The 15,006-nt window shown below is 43.7% G+C and overlaps 1 protein-coding gene across 3 annotated transcripts in view; it reads left to right on the top strand.

Annotated features, from left to right (window-relative positions):
* The window catches only part of NT5DC3 (5'-nucleotidase domain containing 3), a 53,588-nt gene that overhangs the window by 36,687 nt on the left and 1,895 nt on the right, over nt 1-15,006 (top strand). For all 3 annotated transcript variants that reach the window (XM_059082470.2, XM_067010000.1, XM_067010001.1), the window contains exons 10-13: nt 845-926; nt 2,190-2,276; nt 7,076-7,216; nt 12,865-12,929. In XM_059082470.2, the coding sequence (XP_058938453.1) occupies nt 845-926; nt 2,190-2,276; nt 7,076-7,216; nt 12,865-12,929 (375 nt within the window). The remainder of the gene's footprint in view (nt 1-844; nt 927-2,189; nt 2,277-7,075; nt 7,217-12,864; nt 12,930-15,006) is intronic.

The following is a 15,006-nucleotide window of genomic DNA, read 5'->3' as shown; positions in this document are numbered from 1 at the left end:
GCCATGGCCGCTGAGCCTGCGCGTCTGGAGCCTGTGCTCCGCATCGCGAGAGGCCACAACAGTGAGAGGCCCGCGTACCGCTAAAAAAAAAAAAAAAAAAAGAAAGAAAAAAGAAAAGAAAGATGACAGATACATAAAGACTGAAAGATAGCCACTGAAATGGTGTGTTTCTACCTGGGTACTGGCATTTTTCTGCATTTTTCCAGATTTTTTTTGCAGTGAGTTTGTATTTTTCTAACCAGGAAAGCAATCCAAATAAGTGTTACCTTAACAAAAGAAAAAGGACAAACAAACCTTGTGTTTTTTGGACTAGCACCCCCAGGGTGAGGAATGGGGCCTTTATTCTTTTTTTCCTATTTTTCCATCATAAAATAATATGCCCAGTTCTCTGATCTCTGATGTATTTTGTATCTAGAGTGGCTGCATTTCAAGTACAAAGCTGGATAAATATACTAAGCAGTATTTCTATAAGATTTTTTTTGTGTGTGAAAAGTTTTCTACACGGTTGAACACGTTTAGAAAATCTGGGCTAAAGAGAGTTTTTTTATAGGAGGGCTTTTCAGAGCCATCAGTAACTTTTAAGGAGGAACGGGGATAGTGGATAGTGGATAGTGTTTTCCAAATATATTTGACCCTGGAGTTCTTTTTTTTTTTTTCACTAACCTTTTTTGGATACCGGGGTCCGAAGTTTGGGGTGCATTGCACGAGACCCGGGAACGTGATGGTGGGGTCTCGGTTTCGGTTGGCTCCTTTCTGTTCTCAGGGGCTAACCATGGCGTTTCTCATACAGCACACAGCCTGCACTGCTACCACACATCATAATGTTTCCCGTTTCTGTTGTTAGACCTTTCCGGAAGGTGAATGAGAAAGGCGTCTTACTCTGGGATAAAATCTACAAGTTGCAGAAAGGCCAGATTTATAAACAGGTATCTCGTGAGCCATCTGTCCTTTTTGTTGCTGTGCTTTGTGATGGGTTATAATGATAACAGCTGACATTCGCTGAGGCTTGCCATGTGCCAGGCACAGTCCTGAGGGCTCTGCTTCAATGGACTGTTTATAACTTAGTGGCAGAAATTAATCTTAAGTCCATATATTTTCAATGTGCTGTGTGTAAATTAGCTCAGAACTGAACAGTTTTTGAAAAAAAATTTTTTAAGCATTTTTTCCATAGGATATAACATTTAAGATGCCAGTAGTAAACCTTGGAAATTTCTCTTTAGTAAGTGTTTAATCACATGGCATCGTACCCAAATTAGTAATTATTTCCTGAGGAACTGTGTTTTATGTACAGTTTTGATGTATTTCAGTATCATATAAAGCTCTCCCCTGTTTGAGTAAATGATTGAATTGCTGTCCCGTTTTGTGTTACTGAAATTAGGTTTTTTTTTTATCTTATCTTTAAACATTTTTATATTTGTGTAATATTTATGACAAAATTACACAACAGTACTATACAGTACTATACAGGATTTTTTTTAAGTAATGATACATTCCTGTTGGATACGTAACAGACTGCTGGATTTGGCACTAAGTATATTTTTTAGGACTGAAAGATTAGCTTTGAACAGCCCTCCAAGCCTAAGAAAATTATTAAGATGTAGCTAAAGCTTTGCTACAAGAATGTTTATCATGAAGTTACTTACAAAATAGATAACAAGGTAAATGTCCAGCCTCAGATAATTGGTAAAACAAATCATAGTAGGTCGCAGCTGCTAAAACTACATGGCAGGCGAATATTTATTGACATGGTCACAGAACATTAAGCATGAAAAAAAAAAGATCATTACAAAGATATTCAGTATGAAGCCCTTCTGAAAAGTACATTTGACTTAGAAGAAAGGTCTAAAAGATTTCATATAAAAATGTTTTTTATCTTTATATTTTGATATTTAAAATAAATTGTAAAAGCAAAAACATTTTTTTAAGTTTTAAAAGGTAGATATCAGGACTTTCCCTAGCAGTCCAGTGGTTAAGACGCCGTGATCCCAATGCAGAGGGCACGTGTTTGACCCCTGGTTGGGGAATTAAGATCCTGCATTCCGCATGGCGTGGCCTAAACAATAAATAAATAAATAAATACTACAAATAGAAATTAAAAAACAAAAGTAGATATCTTGGGCCATGGGTTATACAGGTCAGGTCTCTTATTTGTCATACAGTATAACACCTATATTTCTCTGTTATTGCAGGGTAATTTATATGAATTTTTGAAGCTTACTGGATGGAGGGGATCCAAAGTGTTGTATTTTGGTGACCATATATACAGTGACCTGGCGGTGAGGAACCTTTTTTCCTGTTTCTTTGTTGGGGACAGTGTTAGACCCACTTATTGAGGAATTTATCTTTTGTTTAAGACCATTTTCATACTTTCATAAAAGTGAGGAGCAGGCCACATTTCTTTTTTTTTTTTTTTTTTAATGTCTCATATTTTACGCAACGGGATGGATCAGAGTCATGAAATAGATTATTTTTGGGGGGAAATAATGGAAATTAGCAATTTACTCAGTTTATCAGAAAAAATCTTTCCATTTAGGTAACGGTAAGAAATAAATGTCCGTGTTCTTTCCTTTCCCTTTTATTGTTAAGCATCAGAAACATACAAGTGCTTCGTAAAATCTCATAAACATCAGTCAGGGTTTCTTTTGCCAGCCAGTCATTTTGAAAGAGTACAAAACTGGCATTTCCAGGAAATAGCTGTTATGTGAAAATGAGGCTTTTCATGCCCCTCGGAATGACTACTAGAGTGTCTCAGGACTTGAATTATGATTTCATCTATCATTGGCGCAGGACTGAGTGGGTCACATCTATTACCACACTTGGTTCCTTGTGGAATGAATTTATGTTTGTTAAGTGATTCCAGGTGAGGTTGCACAGCGCACATTTTGCAAAGTCTGAATGAAGCTCGGTGTCCAGGAGGTAACAAGAGTAGGTCGTGGCTGTCAGACTCCTCCACTGTTGATATTTCTGAGTGTTTTGGCCCCCACTGGATTGGCCTCACGTGTGTGCACGTCTGTGTCGCTCCTGTGCCATCGAAACGGTGAGCTTTCATGGCTGAGCAGTAGGGACCATCTGGGAAGCATTTCAGAGCACACGTGCCTGAGCCCCACTGAGGTCTATGGAGTCAACCTTTGTAGAGGTGGTGGAGGTACAGGGTTGACTCCAGTGCCCGTATGTAGTGACACGCTTCCCAGGTGACTCCAGTACACATGCTACATAATCATGTCTGTCCAGTGGGTTGAGGTCTAGTGGCAGGAATCGTGGGAGTATTGGAAAACTGAGGTTTTCGTCCCATCTCTGCTGTTTATTAGCTGTGTGACCACGGGCACATCCCTGAAGCCTGGATGTCTTCATTTGTAAGAAGAGTGAGATAAGCTAATATACACAAAAGTTCTTAGTAAAGTAGAAACAAAGTGCTCCCTTCAGGATGTTGGCCCTCCCAGAATGTCCGGCCAGGTGACCTGGCATCACAGAAGGTACCTCTTGCTGTGTGGCCTGTGGGCCTTGAGGATATGCTATAACTAACTGTGTGCTACCCCGGAGGCATGTAGGGACATGGCCCCATGAGGTGACACACACACACACACAGACAGGTCTTAGCACTATGAGAAGTAGTTTGTCAAGAATGCCGTCGTTTGTCAAATGTGGGCCCCATGACATCGGCATCACCTGGGAACTTGTTGGAACTGCAGGGTCTCAGCTTCACCCCAGACCTCCTGAGTTAAAAACTCTTGGGGTAGCGCCCAGCCATCTGTGTTCTACACAGCTTTCCACACTAAAATTTGATATCAAGATAATGCTGGCTCATAGAATGAGTTAGGAAGTGTTTCCTCTACTTCAGCTTTTGGAAGAGTTTGAGAAGGATTGGTGTTAGTTCTTCTTTACATGTTTGGTCGTGAAGCCACCTGGTCCTGGGCTTTTCACTGTTGGAAGGTTTTTGATTCTTGATTCAACCTCCTTGCTAGTTAGAGGTCTGTTCAGATTTACTGTTTCTTCATAATTCAGTCTTGGTAGGTTGTGTGTTTCTAGGAGTTTGTCCATTTCATCTAGGTTGTCCAAGTTGTTGGCATACAGTACTCAGTTCACAGTACTCTTTTATAATCCTCCCCCCGCCACCCCGCCCCGTAGAATTGCTGGTAATGTCACCACTTAGATTTCTGATTTTAGTAATTTGAGTCTTCTTTTTTTCTTATTAAAGGTTTGTCAGTTTGGGGTTTTTTTGCTTTTTTTTTGAAGAACCAATTCTTGGTTTTGTTGATTTTTCTCTATTGTTTTTCTATTCTATTTATCTCTGCTCTAATCTTTATTATTTCCTTTGTCCTGCTAGCTTTCAGTTTAGTTTGTTCTTTTTCTAGTTCCTTTAAGTTGTTAAGTTGTTTTGAGATCTTTTTTTAATGTAAATGGCTATTGCTATTAATTTTCCTTTTTAGTATTGCATTTGTTGCATCCCATAAATTTGAGTATGTTGTGTTTGCATTTTAATTTGTTTCAAGGTATTTTCTAATTTCCCTTGTGACTTCTTTGACCCACTGGTTGTTGAAGAGTGTGTTGTTTAATTTCCACATATTTCAGAATTTTTCACTTTTTCCTTTTGCTGTTGATGTCTAGTTTCATTCCTAGTGATCAGAAAAGATACTTTTTATGATTTCAGTCTTTTAAAATTAATTAAGACTTGTTTTGTGGTCTAAAATACAGTTGCTCCTGGAGAATTCTCCATGTACACTTGAGAAAAATGTGTGTATTCTGCTTTTGTTGGGTGGAGTGTTCTGTATATGTCTATTAGGTTTAATCGATCTATAGTGTTGTTCAGGTTCTCTATTTCCTGTTTGATCTTCTGTCTGCTTATTTTATCCATTGTAGAAAGTGAGCTATTATTGAGTTTCCTGCTATTATTGTAAAGCTGTCTGTTGTTCCCTTCAGTTCTGTTAATGTTTCCTTCATATATTTTGGACCTCTGATGTTTGGTTGATATGTGCTTAGAATTGTTATATATTTTTGGTGAATTGACCCTTTTATCATGATATATTGTCATTCTTTGTGTCTTGTAACAGTTTTTGATCTAAAGTCTATTTTGCCTGATATGAGGATAGCCACTCCTGTTTCCTTTTGGTTACTGTTTGCTTGGAGTATCTTTTTAAATCTTTTCACTTTCAACCTATGTGTCCTTAGATCAAAAATAAATGTCTATAGACAACATATAGTTGGATTCATGCTGAAGTTGGAAAACCACTGTTTTAAAGTGATCAGACCAATTCATTAACATGTCAGAAGTTATGTGGGCAATGAACATTAACCCTTCAAAGGAATCTCTTGAGAATGTAGATCCTTTAATTTTGCTGCCATTTCTCAAAATACATTTAGATGCCCCTTTTGGATTATATTTGAGAGCCAATTTGAGGCATAGGAGAAAATTAGTTTCATTATTATTAATTTATTATCATGTACTTTAGTCTTAGGAATGTTCCAAATGATTTTTTTTACCTATTTTCAGAAATAAGATCCACCTTCAAAAGTTTGTCACCACTGCGAATATTTAAAAGAATGTGATGTATGTAGGGTCTCATATATTATAGAAGAAAGAGAACTATTGAAAGGTTTAAAGAAATTCAACCATTGAAGAAGGTAGGCATCCTTAGGACATACAGAGCAGGGATTCTAGCTTTAGGTGAATAGCGGAGTGAATTTTCAAAATAGTAAGCCACATACCACTTCTGTCCTTAAAACCCTTAAGGGGCGCTCCTTAAAAGCGCCCCTTTCTTCCTTGGAGTAAAAGCCTGATTTCCTGTAATTGCCCTCAAGGCCCTGCTTGATCTCTCCTTCCCCAGCCTCCCTCTATGAAGGCACTTCCTGCCTCTGCCCTCTCTCCTACTCTGCTCTAGGCTACCTGCCTTGCTGTTTCTTAACACACCTTGCTCCCAGCATGTTCTTGCCCCAGAGCCTTTGCACTTGCTCTTTTTCCAGGCAGAATTTTTCTTCTCCCACATATTTGCATACTTTTACTCTCCTTACCTTCAGATGTATTAGCCTTGTCTTCCTAATCACTCTGTATAAAAATGGTAACTCCCTTTCCCTCTTATTCTGCTTGATTTTTGTCCATTGTATTTCTCACCACCTGCCATTGTGTACTTACTTGCTTATTTTTTGTCTCTCTTTCCCATGAGAGCAGGGAATTGTTAGCTTTGTTCATTACTTTATTGTCAGTATCTAGAACAGGGCCTGGAAAACTGTAATATTTACTAACTGTCAAATGAGAAAATTAACAGCCATTCATTATGGTGATGGTGTATCTTAGATTTTCCAGGACATAACTTAGATATTCTGGCTTATTAACGTCATGTCATGGGATTATAATATTTGGAATGAAAACGTGATCATATTTGTTGCTATTATGTGATCATTCCAAGTCTGAGATTCCCCATAACCCAGGAGGCTTGGCATGCGGTGGATGCTCCCCAGCGGTCTGTGGATGAATTGAATGAAGACCTTCAGTAGCATTTCAGTTGACCCTTTTTTTTTTTTTTTTTTTTTTTGCTGTACGCAGGCCTCTCACTGTTGTGGCCTCTCCCGTTGTGGAGCGCAGGCTCTCAACCACTGCGCTACCAGGGAAAGCCCTGACCTAAATGTGGTTTTATAGACCATGGTTAATGATTCCAGATCCCGTGTTTCTGTGGGGGCTGTGATTCGCCGTAATTATTTCTGGAACAGAAACTTTCTTGGGGTGAAATGGTCAAAGCCTGAGGCTAAATTTGTTTTAATTAAGTGTAATTCATTGAATTCGGCTTGGTTAATAACTAACATTACAGAATTTCTCCTGGCGGTAGGGTGACTTCAGGTATGAGGTCCTAGGATTACTGCAAAGCAGAGGGATTTTCCCAGTACAGCTCAGACAGGGGCGGTGAGGCAGAAGTCCAGGGCGTGCTGCATTGGCTAGAACCGTGTTCCGGAAGCTGCTGGAGAGCCGCTAGCTCTCCCAAATTAAAACGTAATTCAGTGAATGTCTGTTGCGTCGGGGAAAGGTCGTGAAATGGTTTAAATTCTGTTGAGATTAATGTTGACTTCTTGTGATCCTTGCATTCAGGACTTGACGCTGAAGCATGGCTGGCGAACGGGGGCAATTATCCCAGAGTTAAGATCTGAGCTCAGAATCATGAACACGGAGCAGTACATTCAAACTATGACCTGGCTACAGACCTTGACTGGGTTATTGGAGCAGATGCAGGTTTGGGATTTTTTTACTCTCCTACTTTTTCTTTAAGCCTGAGGTTAGTCCACTGGTCAAAGTTATTTTCAGGTATTTTTATGTTTAATTGTGGTCCTGAAGTATGAGGCATAAATTAGCCTGCAGAATAACCACTGGGGTGATTTTGCCCCTAAAAGAGGCTTGCCATTTTCCCTAAAGAGAATATTTTAAATGGCTCCCAAAGCCATTGGGAGACAGTTTTGTTGGGCCCGTGTGGGAAATCTGGTGTCCTTACTTCCCCCCCAAAACCCCATTGGGAGATCAGCGGGATTCAAGAACCTCTGCCAGTGTTCGGGTCCAGTCCTGCTTCTGCCTTAAGCCTGTGGTGGGACTTCTCCGTTCTGGGCCTCCGTTTCCCCATCTGTAAAATGGAATGAACGCTTCAGGCTGGGCACCACGGCTTACTGGGAAGAGACTGAAAGCAAGAGTCAAGATCCCTGTGTGCGGCCTCCATCTGATTTTGAAGATAACACCTACAGTTTGCTGGCTCACTCGAGTTCGGTGGTGTATTTTTCTTTCTGTAAGTTACATAGCCAGTTGGGGGCAGTTAGTGAGGAAAGTTGTTTCAGCAGTGATTTCCTGGCCCGTGGAAGCTGCCCTGTGTGGCAGCTGCGACCCCTCCCCAGTCTCACGAGGCACCTTGCTTTCTCGCCTGGTTCAGCTGGCCTGGCCCGCAGCTGTCTCGGGGTGAGTGCCGACTCTTGTAGGTTAAGGGGCATGGATGCTTGCTCTCTTGGCTGCAGCCTCTGGCCATGGCCTGGTGCCCACGGCCTGCCGGCCTGCTTTGGAAATGAGCCGGGAGCCACCTTGCCTGGCCCAGCTGGCAGCAGACTCGGGCAGGGCCGTGGGGAGTGGCGGGTCCTCACTCCAGGGTGCGCCCTTGAAGGGCGTGGGGCCTCACACGTCCCCCAGGCCTCGCTTCCAGCGTTGGCTACGTTGCTCCTTGGCTCATCTCTGACGAGGACTGGTTGTGTTTTCCTTCCTGTGCTTGTTTGTGAGGTGACCGTCTGAAAATAAAAGGCATCAATTCTGGGTTAATGCAGCTTTAAGTCTGCACATAGGTCATACAGTAATAATAGTTACTCTTCAGATGCCAGGCATTATGCTGAATTGTTGCTCTGCAACATTATTCATAACTCATCCCAGCTGTCCTGTGTACGATTTTCCACTTTAGAGTAAGGAAACTGAGTGTGTGAGAGGTTGGGTAACATGTCCAAGGTCATAAAATGACAGAGCAAGAACTTGAACCTAGGCTGCGTGGTGCCCAAGTCCCTGCTTTCAAGCATTGCACTGAAGTGCTTCTTTGCTGTGCGGTTTAGAGCTCTCGGGTGTAGCCGGACCCCTTGCCTTAGGTGCGGTCTCTCTGTGATGCAGGTAGCTGGTCAGCTACACAGATGCAGCCTGCAGGTAGGTGGTGTCGCTGCATTTTAGCTTTGAGGACAAATTTATTTGTTCTCCTGTCTCTGACCTGTATAAAAAGTTTGATAAATAAGGAGTGTGTGTTTTAGAGAACGGAAGCGCTGGGAACATTTCTGTGATTTATAGAGTTAATTGTATAAGGCGTGGGGTTAGGGAAGGAAGAAAAGGGAATTGACATTTATGCTGCCGCCCCATTTTACAGGTGAGGAAACAGGCTGAGAGATAAGTAACTTTTCCAGAATCTCAAAGTTAGTGAATCAAGCGATGAAGAAGCAAGAACTTGCTATGCTCCAGACTCCAAGGGCTTTACGGGCATTTCATTCAACAACAGCTCTTGGAAGCGGGCACTGACATCACCCCATTTTACAGATGAAGAACCGGAGGCAGAGAGGAGAAACTAACTTGCTGGGCTTAGACCAGGCTGTCTGGCCCGGAGCCCTCATCTCCGTGCTATGTCACCTCGGTGTCTAACACTTTTTACAGCATTCTGTCAGGGTGGATTCACTAGGACATAGAGGAGGGTGGCTGATAATTTAAAAAATTATCCAAACGAGCATCACTTCTCCCTGTTCCCTATCTCCTCTCTCCTCTGCCTCTGTGTTCACCTGGAAAACTATACATTAGTCCAGTGATCCTGTGTCAGATGTTTCTGTAGCTCCCCTTTTTCTGATAGTACGCACATAGCATATTATCTGCACTGGTTTCTGAGGGGAGAAATTTGTCCTCTGAGGTTGGGTGTGATTTTTTTTTTTTTTTTTGGAAGCCAGCGGTGTTGTTTGGAGCCAAGTCTGATGAATTAAATGCCAGTGTTGAAATTTTGGTTTTAAAAAAGTAGCTATGGGGCTTCCCTGGTGGCGCAGTGGTTGAGAATCCGCCTGCCGATGCAGGAGACACGGGTTCGTGCCCTGGTTCGGGAAGATCCCACGTGCCGCGGAGCAACTACGCCCGTGAGCCATGGCCGCTGGGCCTGCGCGTCCGGAGCCTGTGCTCCGCAACGGGAGAGGCCACAACAGTGAGAGGCCCGCATACCGCAAAAAAAAAAAAAAAAAAAAAAAAGTAGCTATGAAGAATAATTTTTGTTCAGTTTTTGTTCACTAACCTTGCAGTGCACTCTCAAGTGGTACGGCTCGTGGTGGTAGTACCCGTGGGTGGTGTGGTGTATAGTGTAGAGGTTTCCCAGGTAACCACATCGGAGCCACATTTAACCCAGGGCGGACAGGCTTCTGCAAGGAGCCAGCTAGTCACCGCGTTAGGCCGTGCGGGTCATACGGTCTCTGTCGCAGCTACTCAGCTGTGCTTGTAGCACAAAAGCAGCCTTAGCCAGTGTGTAAACAACCGGTTGTAGCTGTATCCCTGTAACTGTATTGGTGGACACTGAAATTTGAATTTCATATCATTTTCACGCATCATGAAATTATTTTTCTTTTGATTTTTTTTTTCCCAACAGTGTCAAGAGGAAAATCCTTTCTTAAGTTCATTAGGCCAGTAGAAAAGTGGGTGGTGGGCTGGATTTGGCCTCCCCTGGCACAGGCTGTCAGGCTGCTGGCTAGATTGCGATATCCTGCTCTTACAGCACTGGGCTGGCCTGTACCGTACATTTTTGTACATTGTAGTGGTGAAGGGCTGAGTGTGCTAACTGGTGAGTGAGGCTAGAGATGGCTGAGGGTGACTGTAGGATGAGCCTCTGGTGTGGGCTTCTGGTTAGTCTTTTCCCATGCTGACTACCCGCCCTTGAGTACATGGTGTCACTTAAAGGTTAATTATAACGAATTAATACCCAGTCTCTGAAGTGTTTTCAAGTAGATTTCAGACACCTGAGATTGCTGTTTTACAGAGTTTGTTTGGCCTTGTAGGGGGATCAGAGCTGGAGAAAGGTGTGGCTCAGGAGAAATTGTTTTCCTTTAATGGGAGAGCCTTGGGCGTGTTTAAATGCTGATGGATCCGTCCAAGGAGGCTGATCACGTGGCAGAGATGATAAATGATAGAGAAAGGGCAGGTGGGAGGGGGCTGCGAGTAGGCCTTGGACGGGAGGGTACAAGGGGAGGCGGGGTTAAGGTGCACACCCCCAGAGCTCATATGCCCCCTCCTCTGGGAATGCTCCTGGCTCAGATCTCTGGGGCGTTCCTCCTTAGCATGTCCCTCTGGCAACCTTGGGCTTCGCTGGAGATGATCTGTCATCCTTGGCTGCCCCCCATTCTGGAAAAGCTGTGCTGGAGAAAGTGCCTTGGACTTGGAGACTCTTCATGTCTGGGGAGCCTGCCCTCAGGTGGGGGGCCCACCTGAGGGGAGGGTGGAGAGAAGCATTCACGTGGCCTGTGGCAGCTAGTTTCCGAAAGGAGGGAGCAAGTAGATTCACTTTGCTAACCTTTCTTCTGGTCACTAGTCAGAGAATTCTCCCCTCCTGCAAGTATGGGAGAAGCTTCTCCTTCATACTGGACACAAGTGCAGTTCGTGGGCCAAGAAGGGTGTATGGGCAGAGGTGGGAGGAAAAATTCCCGCCCACAGACTGATACCCCCCATCCTGTGTGCTATCACATTGTTTTGTCCTGATCTGCTTACCTGGGTGTACCCCCCGGCAGGCCTCCATCTTTTCCTCTCTTACGTCTTCACTAGATAGCACAGTGCTTGCCACATAGTAGGTGCCGAATATGTATATGTACACGTGTGTGTACGTGTATGCGTGTATATCTGTGTACAAGTGTGTATATGAATGTGTGTGTATCTGCATGTATCTATATAAATAAATTCCTTGTGGCACCGTACAGAGTTTTGACCTAGTCTCATACTTTGTAGGGCCTAAGGTCTATAGTGAGTAATTTGTTGATCTAAAATGTGAGCGCTAATTGAAACCACACTCGTAGGACCCACCTCAACACCTCCAGATGTACTGGACCAGTCTCCCGGTGCTCCAGTAACCCACGGCCAGTGGTCATTCAGTGGTGGCTGCTTCCGGCTGGTGTAGGCAGCGGTGCTGGGCCAGAAATCCAGATTACAAGCTCAGGGTTTTGGCTGCGTGGCAGAGGCCTGTAGCAGGTGACTTAGTCAAGCTGTTGACCTGGGCATACGTGATAAACAGAAGGGCATTGGCTGGCACGGCAGACGCAGATGGTGTGCTTGTTCAGTACTTTCCTCTGGGTCCTGAGGCTGCCCCTGTGGTCACGTGCACCTCTGGCCGCTCTCGAGGGTTCCCATTCAGCCTCAGGAGCCTTGGAGAGAGACTCGTGAGAATCCAGGTGTTAGGGTGTGTACAGTTGTCATTTTCTTTTTGCCTTTTGCTCACATTTCAGCCCACTCAGAAAATTCTCTGCTTCTCTGTCTGGGTGAGGTGCTCTGCCTTGTTGCCTTTTATAAAAACAATTTTTTTTTTCTTAAACACGTTAAAAGATAATATTAAGGAAAAAGATTAAAGCCAATTATAATTCAACTACCCTTGCACAAATTAAAGAAAAATTTCTGTGTTAATTTCCAGATATATGCACATGCTTTTTTACATGCTTGTAATTTGTGGATGTAGTTACACCTGCTATTTCCACTTAACTGCAGTTTTTTTTTTTTTTTTTTTTTTTTTTTTTTTTTGCTGTACGCGGGCCTCTCACTGCTGTGGCCTCTCCCGTCGCGGAGCACGGGCTCCGGACGCACAGGCTCAGCGGCCATGGCTCACGGACCCAGCTGCTCCGCGGCATGTGGGATCTTCCCGGACCGGGGCACGAACCCGTGTCCCCTGCATCTGCAGGCGGATTCTCAACCACTGCGCCACCAGGGAAGCCCCTTAACTGCAGTTTTTGTGTGTGTGTGTGTAATACGTATATTTATGATATATAAAAATGTGTATTAGGTAGCCTGTATTAAGTATATGTTTATGTGTGTAATGGATAATCCATGTGTAATGGATACATTACGCACGTATAATACACGTATATTTTATGTGGATGCATGTGCATTGTGCTTATACAAAGCCTGTAATAATACTTTAATATCTCTAGCTTAATAGGAGCCTTGCTTAATGGCATCATGATATGCCATCTGCACTTGGTGGAGAAGGGCGGATTGCAGCCGGGAAGTCTGAAAATGTATTATTTCCTGCAGGTGCCTGTCTCTTAGACCTGAATAAAATTCCTCCCAGAAGAGCTGCCCGTTAGAAAATTCTCATGACCTAATAGGTTCATTCATATTCAGAACCTTCTCGGTAATCGGCTTGTGTCCTGCAGGTTCACAGAGATGCGGAGTCACAGCTGGTTTTGCAGGAGTGGAAAAAGGAGAGGAAGGAGATGAGGTAAGAGCAGCCTGTTTTGAACAGAGTAAAATCCCGCACCCTGGCCACGCTCACTCAGCCCACACGCCTGGCGCAAGGCCTGCCCGAAGCAGGCTTCGAAACAGTCTTTCTCAGCTGCCAGGGGTGACTGTGACCCCCCAGCATCCAGGGCGAGCCAGCTGCCATTAGTGATGAGTGACATTTCCTCGAGGCAGCTGTGAGCTCCCTCACACCTGCCGCCTGCCCTCGAGTTTGTCGTCTGTCCGTCCCTCCTTCCAGCCCACTTAACTTCCCCGTTTGGGCAGCCATTGGTCCGGTTGTTGGCAGTGCCGGTGGCACAGCGTGGCTAGTGGGACAGTAGCCACCGAGCCACAATTAACTCTTGGGGCTTCTACAACCCTTGTAACACTGCTGTTTTAGGAATGTGCACTCACTCAGTATCATGATGTTTATTGGTGAAGAAAACCCATCTGCTGTCAGAAAAGTTTGGTGGGTGTGTGTCTTAAGGGAACGGTTATTCTTGAATTTTTTTTTTTTTTTTTATTAAACCCTTGTTGATTTACAATACTGCGTTAGCTTCAGGTGTACAGCTTCAGATTCTTTTCCATTATAGGTTACTACAAGATACTGAATATAGTTCCATGTGCTCTATAGTACATCCTTGTTGTTTATATGTTTTATATATAGTAGTGTGTATCCACTAACCCCACACTCCTAATTTATCCCTTCCCCTCTCCTTTTCGCTTTTTGTTTTCTGTCTGTGAGTCTGTTTCTGTTTTGTAAATAAGTTCATTTGTATTATCTTTTTAGATTCTACATATAAGTGATACCGTATAATATCTGTCTTTGACCTACTTCACTGAGTATGATAATCTCTAATTGCATCCGTGTTGCCGCAGGTGGCATTATTTCATTCTCTTTTTATGGCTGAGTAATATTCCGTTGTATATATGTACCACATCTTCTTCATCCAGTCACCTGTCAGTGGACATTTAGGTTGATTTTAAGGGAACGATTGTTCTTAAGAGGCCCTGTGGACAGTTGTGCTTTCCTGTAGAAGAGGATGGTTGCTGTGCATGTAAGCACTGTTGATGTGACCATTTCTGCTCTTGTGGCTCCCCCCACACCCCCCTCGCGGGCACAGCTGTCCCTAAGGTTTGGAAGTAGTGCTCACTTCCTGGGTTCTGGCCTCTGAGCAGTGGGCAGCCTGCGGGCGCTGGTGTGCGTGGAGAGGGGCAGAGTCCATCCCTCTGGGCTGCAGAAGCCACGGCTGTATTGAATCCATCCTTCCTCTTCCCTCTCAGCGTGCTGGCTGTTGGAGGCTTATCCCAACGTGATTACTGGTCTAAGATGTTGGGTGAGAGGGTGATGGGCAAATAATGTCATTTGACTCTGGGCCCCTTGCCCTTGAAGGCCAGACCTGAGTGCTACACTCCAGGGACCTCAAATTATTAGAGACAAGAATCGTTTCACTCGGCAGAGATTTTGTTTTGAATTCGAATCTCTAACAACCTCACATCCTGATGAGATTTTTCAGTAAAAGTTTAAAAACCATTTATGTTGCTCCACCTGCAGACCTAATTGAGGTCTTTCAATTTTCTACTTTTCATTGTTGTAGCATCTGCTGTCACCATATGACGAAAGAAGGCTTCTACCAACTAGTGGCTTTTATCACACAGTTGTGTAAAGGATTATGTTTTTTTGCTGTGTTTATAACTGATTTTTTCACAGTCAAATGGTATTTATCCAGTTTGCTGGAACAGTCTGTGTGCAGGGGTCCTGGCCATTGGATCGGATGGTGTGCATATCCTGTGTGTGTGTGATGGGGTGTTGTTTTACACACAGACGTGTGTCTGCACACCTGCAGGGGTTTAGAGCCTGGGGTAGGGTGAACAGTCTTGCAAGATGCCTGTAATCCAGGCTTTGAGGAGGTGCTTGAAGCTCTGTAATGGACGGTAGAGATGTGTTCACATCACTATAAAATAGGCCTTAATCTCTCAGACATAAAGTACTTTTGAGTTTATGATATGCTTTTAGTTCCCTTTCCCTACTTAGTTCTCAATATAACCTCATGAAAAGGGGGCCTTCGTCCCATTCT

This window comes from Kogia breviceps, chromosome 12 (assembly GCF_026419965.1).
Source record: "Kogia breviceps isolate mKogBre1 chromosome 12, mKogBre1 haplotype 1, whole genome shotgun sequence".
In the NCBI taxonomy this organism is placed as follows: domain Eukaryota; kingdom Metazoa; phylum Chordata; class Mammalia; order Artiodactyla; family Physeteridae; genus Kogia; species Kogia breviceps.
This window is presented reverse-complemented; position numbering and strand designations above follow the sequence as displayed.